Consider the following 14909-nt stretch of genomic DNA (forward strand, 5'->3'; position numbering starts at 1 on the left):
CAATAATATTTTATTTGTCCAAAATTTTTAAAATTTAAATAAATTATAATAGCATTTTAACATTTTTGAATAAAAACGTTAAACAATGATTCATTAAAAATAATAATTAAATAACTGCTAAGTACATAATTGTCTATATTTGGATGGTGATCGATGATATACAATTTAAAAAATTTATGTGTTTTATTACCGTTCGCTATAATTTTTTCTTAAATAACAAGCTATATATGAATTATATATATATATATATATATATATATATATATATATATATATATATATATATTAAAATTAAATGGACTACTTTTCACAAGTATTTTAATTTAGCTTGATGCTTATGATAGTTTGTATCTTTTATATTAAGACTATATTTATATTGCAATCTAAAAAAATTGATGTATAATCGCCTTGATTTGTAAAATAAAAAAAATCATATACCAAGTTCTTTAAATAATAAATTTAGCAGGAAAAGGATATAATAAATAATTCATAAAAATTCGTATGAAATCATCAATGTCAATTTTGTAAACCAGATATCCGACCCGACCCATAAAAACATATTAGTTTTGCGTTAAAATCATTTTTTTTAGTACATATAAAAACCAGATCGACTCGTTTCATAAAGACAAACTCTATTCCAAGTTATTTTTGTTACCTCAATAAAGATTGATATATTTGTTGCTATATTTATTCCCAATTAAAAATGAACATCTCGAACCTCGTAAGTAGTGAAATTAATATCATGCCCTAAACCGGAAACTTCCGGTCCAACTTATTTTATACAATAATATATAAATTTGTATCTATAAACCCAAATTATGAGAACCCGGTTCTCCAGTGCTGCATGCATGTCATCAACCCTTCCCTTGATTGAATAGTTTACAGGCTGCAACAATTGGTAGTCAAGTAAAATTGAATTTCTCATTAAAATAAAATAGGTCTACACAATTTAATTTACTAGAAGCACAAAAAATATTCCAAGTATGTGTAGTTCCGAACGTACCAAAGCCTGAGGGAAGTGTCGGAGTCGCTTTTGTCCTCAGCACAGACCGTGAAGCTATGACTGTTGGTAATAGAACAGGCTGAATTCCCTCGATCAATTTCAACTGCGATTCTCATGCCTTCATGTCTCTGAATAAAAAACATTTATCGAATGTATTATACACACACTTTCTAATGCATCTAATCTAATTAACAATGTATGTTTCATGTTTTTCTTTTTAAATCTAATACTTTCAAACATGAAATTAAAATTTGATCATGATATCATTCCATTCCAAATATGAAAAGTTCAATACAAATGAGATTTTTTAAAAAAATTGGAAGCATTTATTAATTGATAATCTGTCATGTACAAAATAAAAACTTCATTTTCGATTATATATAAGAGAATTTTTCTGAAAGCCTTTCATTTGCTTCTGTTCCATGGAAGTTTGATTTTCCCAAAATATATCCTAATTTTTAATCTGATTCTTCTTCTGACTATTAATTTAATCTCTCATCTCTTCAACAAGTTTAGTAATGATCATAACAACCCCATTGTCCTGATGGAGAAGAAAACCTATTATCAACTTTACGAGAAACTTCCAAACGAACAATTTCAATGGAATATGTTTGATCAATAGTAAGCTACAGCAACAATTACATTAACCATTCGAATCGAAACCATAAAATTTATGGCGTACAAAGATCACACAGGTCATGAAATGAGAGTTGTACGTATAGAGAAAGAACTAGTAAAATCACAAACAACTAGCGGAACCAAAAACAGATGCTCGGGGAAATCTAAAACTCACCTGTGCTTGGAGTTTCAACCGTGCATTATCTTCAATCAGCTCTGATTCCTGGAAGTTTTAGACAACATTTTACGGCCATTAATGTTTTGGATAAATTAAAATCAAGGTTATAAATCAGGTCTGGTTTCAGTACATGCCTTAGACTTGAGGATGCTGATTTCATTCAAGAACTTCTCATCCTGTGACATTCAAATATAGCAATTAAGTTGCAATTTTAAGCATAACATGCAATATAATTTCGTAATTGTATATATAATGAAATATATATGCGACATAACAAATTATATTTTTTCAGTAAATATGCTTGGAATTTAAACATTACTGAAAAGTAAATGAATTTAAAATAATTCTCATAAATTATTCTTATTGCATTAGCAGTAGTAATAGACCCTAAGTGGACTAAAGAGCCTAATAGAATTGAAAAAACCTAACCTTAAATTTTCCAACTCGGGTTAATCCACCTTCCACATATTTCTCTAGTCTCATCAAATCGTCCAAGCTAAGTCCTTCAAGCTCTTCTCCCTTGAGTTGCCTGTCGGGATAAATTCGTTCCAGGGATCATTTCGATATGTGTATACGTATAGATTGAACAAGCCACATGAGTGAGGAGATGCTACAACATACTGTAACTCGATAGTCCGCTTCACAATTTCCTTGTTGAGCATGTCATGCCTGGTGCCTGCGGCCTGAAACGACAAATAAGAGTGAAATTATATGTTTGGAAAGGTTATTAGGGCTAGAAAACACACAAGGTTTTTCCCTCGCGCAATACACGTAATATCAAATATTATCAGACAAAATTCTGTTATGGCCCTTTGAAACAGATGGCATTATCAAAGAGAACCTCAAGTTCTTGTAGATGATTCGAGGCTCGTTGAAGATAATATTTCGATCCATTAGCAGATTGCTTTTTTAGATCATTCTTTGGTTGATTTTATTACAAATAAGCAAAAATCTCATAGATACAGGATCCAGGTCTAGCTAGAGATGATTTGGCTCTATAAATGCTTTGATATCCACATGACTTGTGTAATATTGTTTGCATGTAAATTGTTTTTAAATCAACTCTAAAATCACAAGCCATTGATTTTTGATCATGTATATCATAAGCCAGTACCTTTACGGAAAGACTACGTCCGGTAAAGGTAGATCTTTAGATAAAGAAAGATAGCATCTTTGCCATTTGACATTTCATCTGTTTCGATTTCTAAACACGTTCTCCTCTTGCAAGAGAGCCTTAGCCATAGTGTTAAGCTTGCTAACTAACACCTTTACTAATAAATCTATACCCTTTGCTAATTCGTATGTACTGTCTAAGATATTTGCTTATTAGGTTTTTTCTGTACTTTCCAATAACTAATAATTGACAAGTTCCGCCATTGCTCTCGCAATCTATCGTACGCCATGAGTATATAGTGAAGATTAGAATATTAGATATATAAGATCGATAAATTTATGGATACTATAGCCCTATGTTTTATGTGTTCTTTAAATATCTTAAGATTGTTTTTGCAAGAAGAAAATGTGATTGTTTTGCATTTGTTTGAAATCTTGCACACGCACAAATTGAGAACATGATAACTGGTCTATTGGCATTAAGGTAAAGTAAAGTAAAGTGATGATCATACTCCTATACCTCCATAAATCTTGGGATACTTTCTGTTTTCTGCATGGTTACTTTATTTATTGATGCTTGCTTTAAAATAATTTCTTAAAATACATTTCAGTTTTTAGAAAATTATCTTGAGCGGTTTCTTGCTCAGGTCTAAGGGCCGAATCTAAAGCATCGTGCTCAATTCGAGCTTCGAGCAATATTTCAATAACATAGCTATTGCAGCTCATTTGTATTTTCAGTACAGAAAGGTATATTAGCCCGTCCTCCTCTATATCGTTTCCATCTATAAATCAGTCCGAATATGATTACAAATATATGTACACAAAACACTTGAAATGATCTTCATTTTTTAAAGTTTTGTGCACGTTATAAGTGAAATTATATCCAAATTTTGAGTTGGACCAAGCACTAACAGTCTACACTCAACAAAAATCCTACTTAATTCCTAATCAACTAAAGAGCATAGAAATGATAAACCATAAATGAGCGTTTTTTCCTTTGAATTTGGCAAATCAAGAACGTATTTTTTCTGTGTTGATATCTTCTATTGTCAGGAAACCTTTAAAATTCTTTAAAAAATATTGCTTTATAATAATCATAAACAAAAAAGTAAGCATACACAAATTGTTGGAATTCTAGTCGGAAATCGTTTGAAGTTTTTCTGAATCAAGATTCAAAGAATTCATCAGGCATTTGGTATTATAATTAGTCCATGTACAAAGTAACTATAATAAAGTATATATATTACCCTTCTATTTAGTATAACATAGCTACATAAATATGTCGGTCTCACGTGCGGCATCTGTAGATAATAAATATGAAAATAAAGAATAAATTGAAAACACCAAGATTTATGTAGAAAATCTTTAAAATTATTGGGGTAAAAACCACAGACAAGATGAAAAGAATTTCACTATAATATTTTATGGTGTACAACCACTCACTGTGTTTCTAAAAAGAACGCACAGTCTCTTAATACAGGAGAACAAACAACACCTAATTAATATTATAGAACTACGTCCTCAAATGTTATAAGATAAGAGAAAATACTTGATGCAGAAATGTTATCTGAATGAGGGGACGAAGCTCTGTTTATAGAGTTCCTCGTTCGTATGAAACCGTGTATTGGCAATTTCCTTCAATCTACAATTTTCAACAAAGTATGCCCCATCCACCACCATAAATCCTTGTCTGCCACCAACCTGCAATCAAGTTGCTGACATTTTTCCCACTTGAAGATTTGATTGATAATCAAATACATCTCCAAAAATCCTTTCAATCTTACTATTTCCTGCTGCTTACGTTTCTTCTATGCCACTTGAGGATCTACACAATTCAATATTATTCGTATTCACTGGTTTGGTCAGAAAATCAGATACATTGTCCTTTGTATGAATTTTCTACATATTCACACTTCTTTCTTCTACTACTTCTCGCACAAAATGAAATTGAACTCCAATGTGTTTAGTCCTCGAACGAAAAGCTGGATTCTCTGCGATGTATATAAGACACTCTGACTATCACAAAACAAATGAATTTTTTCTTGTTTGTGCCAGATTTTCTCCAATAATCTTTTAATTCATATTGCCTCCTACAAGCTTGAGTAGCTACCATATATTATGTCTATGTTGTAGATAACGCCACAACTGTTTGCAGTTTTGAAACTCAGCTTACTATTCCCCCTGCAAGTATAAACACATAAACAGTAGTAGATTTTCTCTTATCAGGTTTACATGCATAATCTGAATCGACATAGCCTTTGAGTGTAAAATCTGATTCTTCATAACATAATGCAGCATTTGAGGTATCTTTAATGTATCTAAGGATCTTCATAACAGTGCTCCAATGCTCTCGTCCAGGATTCGCCATATACCGACTAACTGCTCCCACTGCTTGAGCAATGTCTGGTCTTGTACAGATCATGGCGAACATCAAATTTCCCACTGCTGATGCATATGGTACTTGAAACATCTCCATCTTCTCTATTTCACTACTAAGACACAGCTCGGAGGATAACTTGAAGTTAACAGGAGGGAGGTCGAGATTGGCTTACTGTCTTGCATATTGAAACTTTACAAAACTTTCTTCAAATAATTGTTCTCGGAAAGCCAAATTTTTCTGTTATTTCTGTCTCGGTGAACTTGTATCCCTAGAATCTTGTTTACTGATCCCAAGTCTTTCATATCAAATTCCCTAACCAAACATGCCTTTAATTATTGGACTTGATCTTTGTTGGTGCCTGCTACAACATGTCATTCACATACAACTGCAAAATGATATAATCATCACCAGACCTTTTGATATATGCTTGTATCCAAGGCTCGTGATATATGAAGCAGATCTCTTGTACCAACATCCTGGCGCTTATTTGAGACCATGGTTCGCTGTCGCGGTCGCGGAGATCGGAATGGATGCTATCGTTCCAGTTACAATGAAATTTCGCGGAACGGGTATTTAAAAAAAATATTATAAATATATAAAAATTAAAAATTTTGGAAAATATTTAGAAATATAAAAATTAAAATAAATATCATTTAAATAAATTGTTTGATGTAAATAAAAAATTTAAATATTTTTAGAATTTTATTAACAATTTATTGAACACAATTTATATCGTCATTATATTTAAAATATTTCCAACCATATCAAAAATTAAATATACTATTAAAAATTATTTGTATTTAATTAATTAAAACTTTAAAATATTTTCGATTGGATATATATAAGTTCGCACAAATTTGAATCAATTTAGAGTGATGGACTAATAATAAACATCAAATCTTATATAGAGTGATGTTACAAATTATTTAACATCAATTAAAATAGAAATATTTTATAATTAACTTAGTTTTTTTCACACTTTGTAATGAAAATTTCTCAATAGAAATAGTTGACTTGCAATCTCTTCTTTATTAGTAATCCATTGATGGATGCAGCGAGAAGAAGACTCAAGATTCACCATCTCACATCAACCGATGTGCTTTGCTTTTCAATGTTCCTAGTGAAATTAATGTTAAGCTTATTAAATTACTCATATCATATGATAATATAATAACAATGAGAAATGAAATATAAGTTGATGAAAACAAATATTTATATAGAAAGGTACATGTAAATGTTATATCATCGAGAAAGTAAAGATACGTGCATTAGGACCTACAATTGCATTATGTGTACTAGAAAGCAAAGATACGTGCATTATTAAATCCGTCGCTGATTCGAATTTGCGACGGTGTTATGAAAAACCGTCGCGAAATTTAGCGACAGTTTTTATTTAACCGTCGCCGATTTTAATTTAGCGACGGTTTTATTAAACCCGTCGTCGATTTAAATCGGCGACGGTTGAATAAAAACCGTCGCTACATACAAAAAACCGTCGCTAATAGCGACTGTTCAAAACAAAACCGTCGCGAATTGCGTTCCGGTTCCGTTCCACCGTTATATCCCCGTTTTCGGTATACGAAACGCCGATACAAGCCATCACCTACCCACCCCGGAACTTTGGAACGGCATAAGCCGTTCCCGTTCCGGCGAACCATGTTTGAGACCGTACATAGATTTGTTCAACTTGCAAACCAAGTTCTCTTTACCTTTTTCTGAAAAACCTTATGGCCAGAGTATATAGATTTCTTCTTCAAGATCTCCATGAAGAAACATTATTTTCACATCTAGTTGTTCTAGATGTAGGTAAAACATCACACACAATGCTAACACTACTATGAGTGATGAAAGCCGAACCACATGAGAAAATATATCATTGAAGTCAATGTCTTCTTTCTGAGCATAATTTTTACCAACAGTTTAGCACGATTGATTATTACCATCACGCTTGATCTTATAGACCCATCTGTTTCCAATGAATTTCCTTTCTTGTGGTAGCATAACAAGATCCCAAGTTTTATTCTTGTTTAATGCCTCCAACTCTTCTTCCATAGCTATCAAACCATTGGTGGCAGACAAGGATTTATGGTGGTGGTTGGGGTCGGCTTTGTTGAAAATTGCAGATGGATGGAATCTACCGAGTGTGTATTTTCTTTCGAAACACAGTGAGTGATTGTACACCATAAAATATTATAATAAAATTCATTTCATCTTGGCCGTAGTTTTAACCCAATAATTTTAAGATTTTTCCACATAAATCTCGATGTCAAGTTTATTATTTATTTTCATATTTATTATCTCCAGATGTCGCACATGAGACCAACAAGATAGAAGCACATACAAGTCAAATGTACTTGAGACACAACTCCTCAAAACTGACCAGTGAAAAATGTAGGAACTCAATGTCATTGTGAATTTCGCAATATAAAATGCTCATGCAGAGATTCAATGACGCCTGGGACCGAAAACGGCGGGGGTGATCACCGGTGCCATGAGATTGTACGAACAATGAGAGGCTCTTAGCAGGCTTCTAGGTGAATGGAACACGAATGAACAGATCTCACACCGGAATGAGAGGGATTTCAAAACTGTTTAGGTATGAGACTGTGCAGTTGAAGAGTGCTTAAAAGATTTGATAGGCACTACTATGCATCTTCTTTTCGAGAGCTAATCATATAAGAACTCCAAAGTTAAGTGTGCTTGACTTGAACTAATTTTGGGATGGTGACCCCCTAAGAAGTTCCTAGGGTGCTTGTGAGTGAGGATATAAGAACTCTAGAAAGACTCGTCTTGGTACAGTAAGGACAGTCGTTGAATTTAAGATATAACAGTTGGTATCGGAGTCAACCTCTCTTAGTACGGTGTGGTCCAGGGACTAACCAACCGAAAGCTGTGGGCATGTGACGCTCGGGACCGAAGAGTACAAGAGGCACCGGTGCCATGAGATTGCACAGATAATGAGCGGCTCCTGGCAGATCTCTAGGCAAAGGGAACATGAATGAACCAATCCTACACTAGAATGAGAGGGATTCCAAATCTGTTCAGGTATGAGACTGTGCAGTTGAAAATTGCTTAAAAGATTGGATATATACTACTCATATAAAGAAGGTGCATATTTTTTTCGGGAGCTCATCAAATAATAACTCCAAAATTAAATGTACTTGATTTGGGGAAATTCTAGGATGGGTGACGATCTGAGAAGTTTTCTATAGTGCGTGTGAGTAATGACACAAGCACATTAAAAAAACTCGTCTTGGTTTAGTATGGACAATCTTCGAATCTGGGACGTTACAGTCATGTGACGCCTGGGACCGAAGAGGGCTTGGAGTGATCGCCGGTGACATATGGTTACACGAACAATGATCGGCTCTTGGCAGAATTCTAGGTGAAAGGAACATGAATGAACATATTCCATACCGGAATGAGAGGGATTTCAAAACCTTTTAGGTATGGACTCCGCAGTTTAGGAGTATCTAAAGGATTTGATAAGTACTACTCATATTAAGAAGGTGCGGGAATATGAATTAACCAATTCCACACCGAAATGATAAGGATTCCAAAATTATTTAAGTATGAGACTGTGCAGTTGAGGAATACCAAAAAGACTTATAAGAACTTTAAAATTAAGCGTGCTTGACATGGGGCAATTCTGGTATGGGTGACCCCTAGGAAATTTTCTAGGATTCGTGTGAGTGAGGAGTGAGGATATTAGAACACTAGAAAGACTCGTCTTAGTACCGTGGGGACAATCGTCGAATCTGAGGCATTACAATTGGTATCAAATCCGACCTCTCTTAGTACGGTGTGTGGTTAGGGACGAACCAAGCGGAAGCTAGTGGGATGTGACGCCCGGGGTCGAAGTGGGCGGGGAGTGATGGCCAGTGCCATAAGGTTGCACGGACAATGAGCGGCTCCTGACAGACTTATAAGCGAAGGGAACATGAATAAATCGATCTCACATCGGAATGAGAGAGATTCCAAATCTGTTCAAGTATGAGATTGTGCAGTTGAGAAGTACCTAAAAGATTTGATAGGTACTACCTCGTGTCAAGAAGGTGCATCTTCTTTTCGGGAGTTCCTCATATAATAACTTCAAAGTTAAGTGTGCATGATTATGGGCAATTCTGGGATGAGTGACACCCTAGGAGTAGTAAGACGAGACTAAGACTCGTCTTAGAATAATGAAGATAGTCGTCGAATATGGGGCGTTACAGATTTAATTTTTGTTTCTTATCTTTCAAATGAAAAATTACAATTTTATTCTTGTAAATTGATATATTTTGGATTTTTGTCATGCAACTTGTCAATGAATTATTTTTTGGTTTTGGTCATTTTTCACCCGAATAAACTATATCAACCAAATATTGGTTTTTGACATTGGTGTTCTAGTACACAACTCATATAAGAAAAATAAAACATATATTATACAAATTAAAATCTTTCTCAGAACAAATAAAGAGAAACTACAAGCTTTTTCTTCTGATTTTGAAATATTGTATTTTTTGTTTTATTTTTTCCTTTTGTTTATGGTTATATTGTAATATATGTTTATTCTCGTTACAAAAGCTACGTAATAGAACATCGATGTCAAATAAACAATATTTATGTGTTAAATGACTTCTGGTAAAAAAACAACCAAAACAAAAAAAAAATCCAAGTTATTGGATGCAAAACAAATATTGACAAGTTACAAGACTAAAATCCAAATCATGTCAACTTACAGAACTAGAACTGTAATTTTTCCTCTGTAAAATATTGACAATTTTAGTGTTGTTTCATCGAGAGTGATGATGTGATATTGCACACATCAGCATCATGTCGGCAAAACGCTGGGCAAATAGGACAATAGATAATCAACATGACAAAAAGATAAATATATTATACCAAAATCGCCATTTATCCCAAATATTACATAAAAAAAGTTAGAAAACATGTAATTTAATAACCTGCTGATCGATAAGGAGAGGTTGCTGGCTTAGATTATTAGATTTCTCCGTTTTCACAGTATACCTTTCTATGAGTTGCATCATGCTTCAAAACAAAAGAAACAGTAAAATATTTGGGTTAACGTTCGTTTCCTTATTGTCAACTGAATGAGTATGTACAAGAACACGTTTCCATGATAAATATGGCATAATTTTCATATGCAATCAAGTTCATGTTACAATTCTTGAATCTATAAAATCTAATTGCATGCATGTATATGCGACATTTTGATTAACATGAAAAATGATCTTTTTCGAATCGGCAAAGAAAATATAGGTAAATAGTATATGATAAAATAAAAGGAATTAATAGCGAAATTTCAAGTCGACTCAATAGGATAACACCCGTTTTCTTCATTGAAATCATAGAGTTCATCCATTTTGAACAAAGAGATCGTAAATAATAGGAGAAGAGGGTTTGAATGAGAAAACACCAAATTAAAGTATTGCCATCTTTTTCTTTTCTTCGTATTTAATTAATCAACACGACACCCTTGATTTACAACTTTATAATTTTTACCGATAAGAATACAGATTCTTATTTATTCATTAATCTATAAAAAATCCATATAATTTATACTTTACACATGATGAAAACTTCATTATTTATTTAAAAAAATAATTTTTTTTTTTACAATTTTCATAAAAGTTTAAGCTTCATTCCACCCGAAAAAAAAAAGAAAGAAAAAGAAAAGAAAAGGATCCCTTGTATCTCAAATGATCTGACTGTGTTTTATGTAAGTGAGATTTTACTTTTGATCGATACACCTGTCATATTTATTCAAAATCAAACATCACAATATATGGCAAACATTGTACTATTTGATTTGATTGATGGTGCAAAATAAGAACATCATTAAATGAAGATTTCTTTGGGATTTTACGGTACGGAATCAGTACAATTTAAGCTGATACACTATTTGCATTCAAGATTCAGCCATTTTTAGAGAAGAACACGGAAAGATGGATGGATGAAAAAGAAGATAGCTAGCTTGTGTGTTGCTAGTGTTGTAGAGAGAGAGCAAAAGAGAACCTTGTGCTGGAGAAATCAAAAAGCTTTCCAGTAGCAGAGAAAACAATGAGGGCGATTTCAGCATCACAGAGAACCGAGAGTTCTTGAGCTTTCTTGAAGAGCCCTTTTCTTCTCTTCGAAAAGGTCACCTGCCTCGCCGTTAGGTTGTCAATCTTGTTGATCTGAATCTTTTGCCTCACCATTTTTATGGATCTCTACACAAATAAATATAGAAAATAGGAATAAGCGATTTATGCAGACACTAGTAACATGATGATATAGGGAGATTTCTTCGTGGTTTTTGATGAAGTTTAGGAATAAAAAAGTTAAAATGTGTATGTATATATATATATATATATATATATTTATATTATATAAAGAAAAAGGAACCGTGTATCCAAGTACAACAATCTGCAAACAAAACCCTTGGTTTACCGAAAATAAGCACAAAAATGGCAGAGAATCTGGCAAATTTCACAGCAATAAAAAGGAAGGGAAAGATGAGACATATCCGACGACAGATTTCCGCGTCAATAAAAAAAGCAATCGAAATTCCATTTGCTAATTCAGGGAAGAAGGGACATCACCTCCTCCACGAGAAACACCCAAAATCAAGAAGCCCTAGACGGTTGACAAGAGAGAGAAAGTCAGCTGAAAAGCTTACTATTCACAGCTGACTCTATGCTCTATCCTATTGGTGCATGATGTGACTCCAATGGTAATATCTAGGGATCCAATGCGTCGGGTCGGATATGATATGAGTGTTGAATTTCGATTCTTGATATCTAATTTATCTAGATAATCTGTCTTCTCTTCTTTCTCCTCTCGTTTGTCTTTTTTCTTGTTGATCCGATTTTTTCTCTTTTCTTTTTTTAAATCGGTAATATTTTTTAGACAAAAATTTATGTGAGACGGTTTCACAAGTCGTATTTTATAATACGGATATCTTATTTGGGTCATCCATGAAAAAATATTATTTTTTATGCTAAGAGTATTATTTTTTATTATAAATATCGGTAGAGTTGACTCGTCTCATAGATAAAGGGAGAGTGACGATCATCCGATCCATTCATGATCAAATCGATTTAATTTGGTTTTTAAGTCTTGTTGTCTCACATGTACTCGTGCTTTTTCGAAAATGTATCTTTTTAATGTGCAATCACAATCACATGCCACACTAGACAAAAACCTAAAAGCCAATTAAGCCGTCTTTTATTATGATATAGACAAGATCATGAATTCTCAGTTTCCATTAATTGAATCTACAAAAAGAGTAGGTCTCTTGTGAGACAGTCTCACGGATCTTTATCTGTGAGACGAGTCAAATTTACCGATATTCACAATAAAAAATAATATTTTTAACATAAAAAGTAATACTTTTTCATGGATGACTCAAATAATAGATCCGTCTCACAAATACGACCTGTAAGACAATCTCACGTAAGTTTTTTCCGTACAAAAATCCCACATTACAACTCAAAATGTTGGATACATTATTACATTGTATTCGTTTGATTTCATGTCAAGTGGTTAATAATGTATCCAATACAGAAAATGTGGCAGCAGTGAGCTAGCTTCTAATCACATGCAATGTTATCTCCTTGTTTATTTCAACCAACCACCCATTCATTATGTCAATGTTTTTTTTTATACATTAATAAATATATATTAAATTTTACCCAAAAAAAATTAATACAAAAATTTAATTTGTCAAAATATCATAATATGTTGAATACAAAATCTCACAATATAATTGATGTAATTTAATATTATTTTTATATAGATATAACTTTGTATTTCTTTAATGGATAATAATTCCATATTTAAATTAAATTGCTCCCATGTTTAGAATATTTGTTTAAATGTGCGATTGTTACTCGTATGATGATTGTCTATGTTTGATGACATTTATGTGTGTACTTAAGGATATTCTTCATTTAACGAATATAATCGTAATGTTTTTCATTATTATACATCTCAATTTGTGTTCAGTTAATGAAAATTATCTTTATAACATCAATTTTATGGCAAAAATTTGTGTGAGACGGTCTCACAGGCATATTTTGTGAGACGGATCTCTTATTTGGGTAATCCATGAAAAAATATTATTTTTTATGCTAAGAATATTATTTTTTATTATGAATATCGGTAGGGTTGACTCGTCTCACAGATAAAGATTCGTGAGATCGTCTCACAAAAGACCTACTTTTTTTTGTTTCATGTTTATCAAAGAGATCAAAGAGTAGGTCTCTTGCGAGATAGGTCAACCCTACCGATATTCACAATAAAAAGTAATACTTTTAGCATAAAAAAGTAATATTTTTTCATGAATGACTCAAATAAGATATTCGTCTCACAAATACGACCCGTGAGACCGTCTCACACAAGTTTTTGTCGAGATCAAATACATGATCAAAGTTATAACTTTGATTAATTTAAGAAAAATTACAATTTTAGTCTTGTAAGTTGTTCAATTTGGATTTCAGTATTATAACTTATCAGAGTTTGATTTTCATGCAATAATTTGAATTTTTTTGTTTTTTGTTTTTTTGAAACCACTAATTCCACCGGATATTCTTTATTTGATAACGATTAATTTTTACGTGGCTGATGTTGCAAAGATAAAGCTTATATTGCATACATTAAAATCCACTTAAACAAATATAATTAAAGAGAAACCAACAAAAAAAATTCTCTAATTTTGAAGTATCAATGTCATTTTTTATTTATTTATCCTTTATTTTTGCTTAGATGAATTTTAATGTGCGTAATATAAGTTTTATTTTCATCACATGTGTCATTTACGAAAGCATCGATACAACTAAACCATATTTAATGGATTTAGTGATTGACAAGAAATTACTAAAACAAAAAAAATCCGACTTATTGAATTTAAACCGAACTTTGACAAGTTAAATGACTAAAACTCAAAATATGTCAGCTCAGTATACTAAAATTGTAATTTCACACTACTTTATTTATAATTTTTTTTATTATTATCTATAATATATATTATTAAGTGTGAGTACATGATAATAACTACCTAGAGAGTAAACCAACTTTTTCTTCCAATTTTATCCTTATATGATACTAATATTATATTTTTGTTTTTTGTTTTTTTTTTTTCAATTTCAACACACGATCTTCTAATTTTACCCTTATATGATATTAATATTAAACTTTTGTTTTTCGTTTTTTTTTTCAATTTCAACACACACTTTTATTTTTATTTTTTTTATTTCAACAATTCAAATATCAATTTAATCCCTCCATAATTTGTCAAATTTCACTTTAGTCTATCGATAATGATAAAAAAAATATTGTACACACACGCATCGCGTGTGCAGAGTAACTAGTATTCATTAAAAATTAGATGTCAAAATATAGTATAAATATCATTATCTGACAGGTCTAACGAGCTGAACCTATTACACTTCAAGTTAACGGGGAATATGAGGAACCTTATCATCCATACTCATTTCAAATCACTTGATGAAGAACAAAATAAAATTAAAACCCTACTTTTTGCGAGAAGCAAATAAATAATTGAAAAAAGTATTACAAATTTATCTTGGAAAATTTATAATATTTTTTTTCCCTAAATTAGCAATATTTGTTGG

General features: G+C 32.1%; 1 protein-coding gene across 1 annotated transcript; it reads right to left on the minus strand.

Annotated features, from left to right (window-relative positions):
- Window positions 1–660: 660 nt before the first annotated feature.
- Window positions 661–12031, minus strand: LOC142519019 (MADS-box protein SVP-like). Its single transcript, XM_075621894.1, has 9 exons — window positions 11877–12031; window positions 11311–11504; window positions 10239–10323; window positions 2421–2482; window positions 2229–2328; window positions 1934–1975; window positions 1797–1844; window positions 1004–1131; window positions 661–886 (listed from the first exon to the last, which is right to left on the minus strand). The coding sequence occupies exons 2-9, from the start codon at window positions 11490–11492 to the stop codon at window positions 880–882; spliced, it is 654 nt and encodes a 217-aa protein (XP_075478009.1). The 5' UTR covers window positions 11493–11504; window positions 11877–12031; the 3' UTR covers window positions 661–879.
- Window positions 12032–14909: the final 2878 nt, after the last annotated feature.

This window comes from Primulina tabacum, chromosome 11 (genome assembly GCF_025594145.1).
Source record: "Primulina tabacum isolate GXHZ01 chromosome 11, ASM2559414v2, whole genome shotgun sequence".
Taxonomy (NCBI): domain Eukaryota; kingdom Viridiplantae; phylum Streptophyta; class Magnoliopsida; order Lamiales; family Gesneriaceae; genus Primulina; species Primulina tabacum.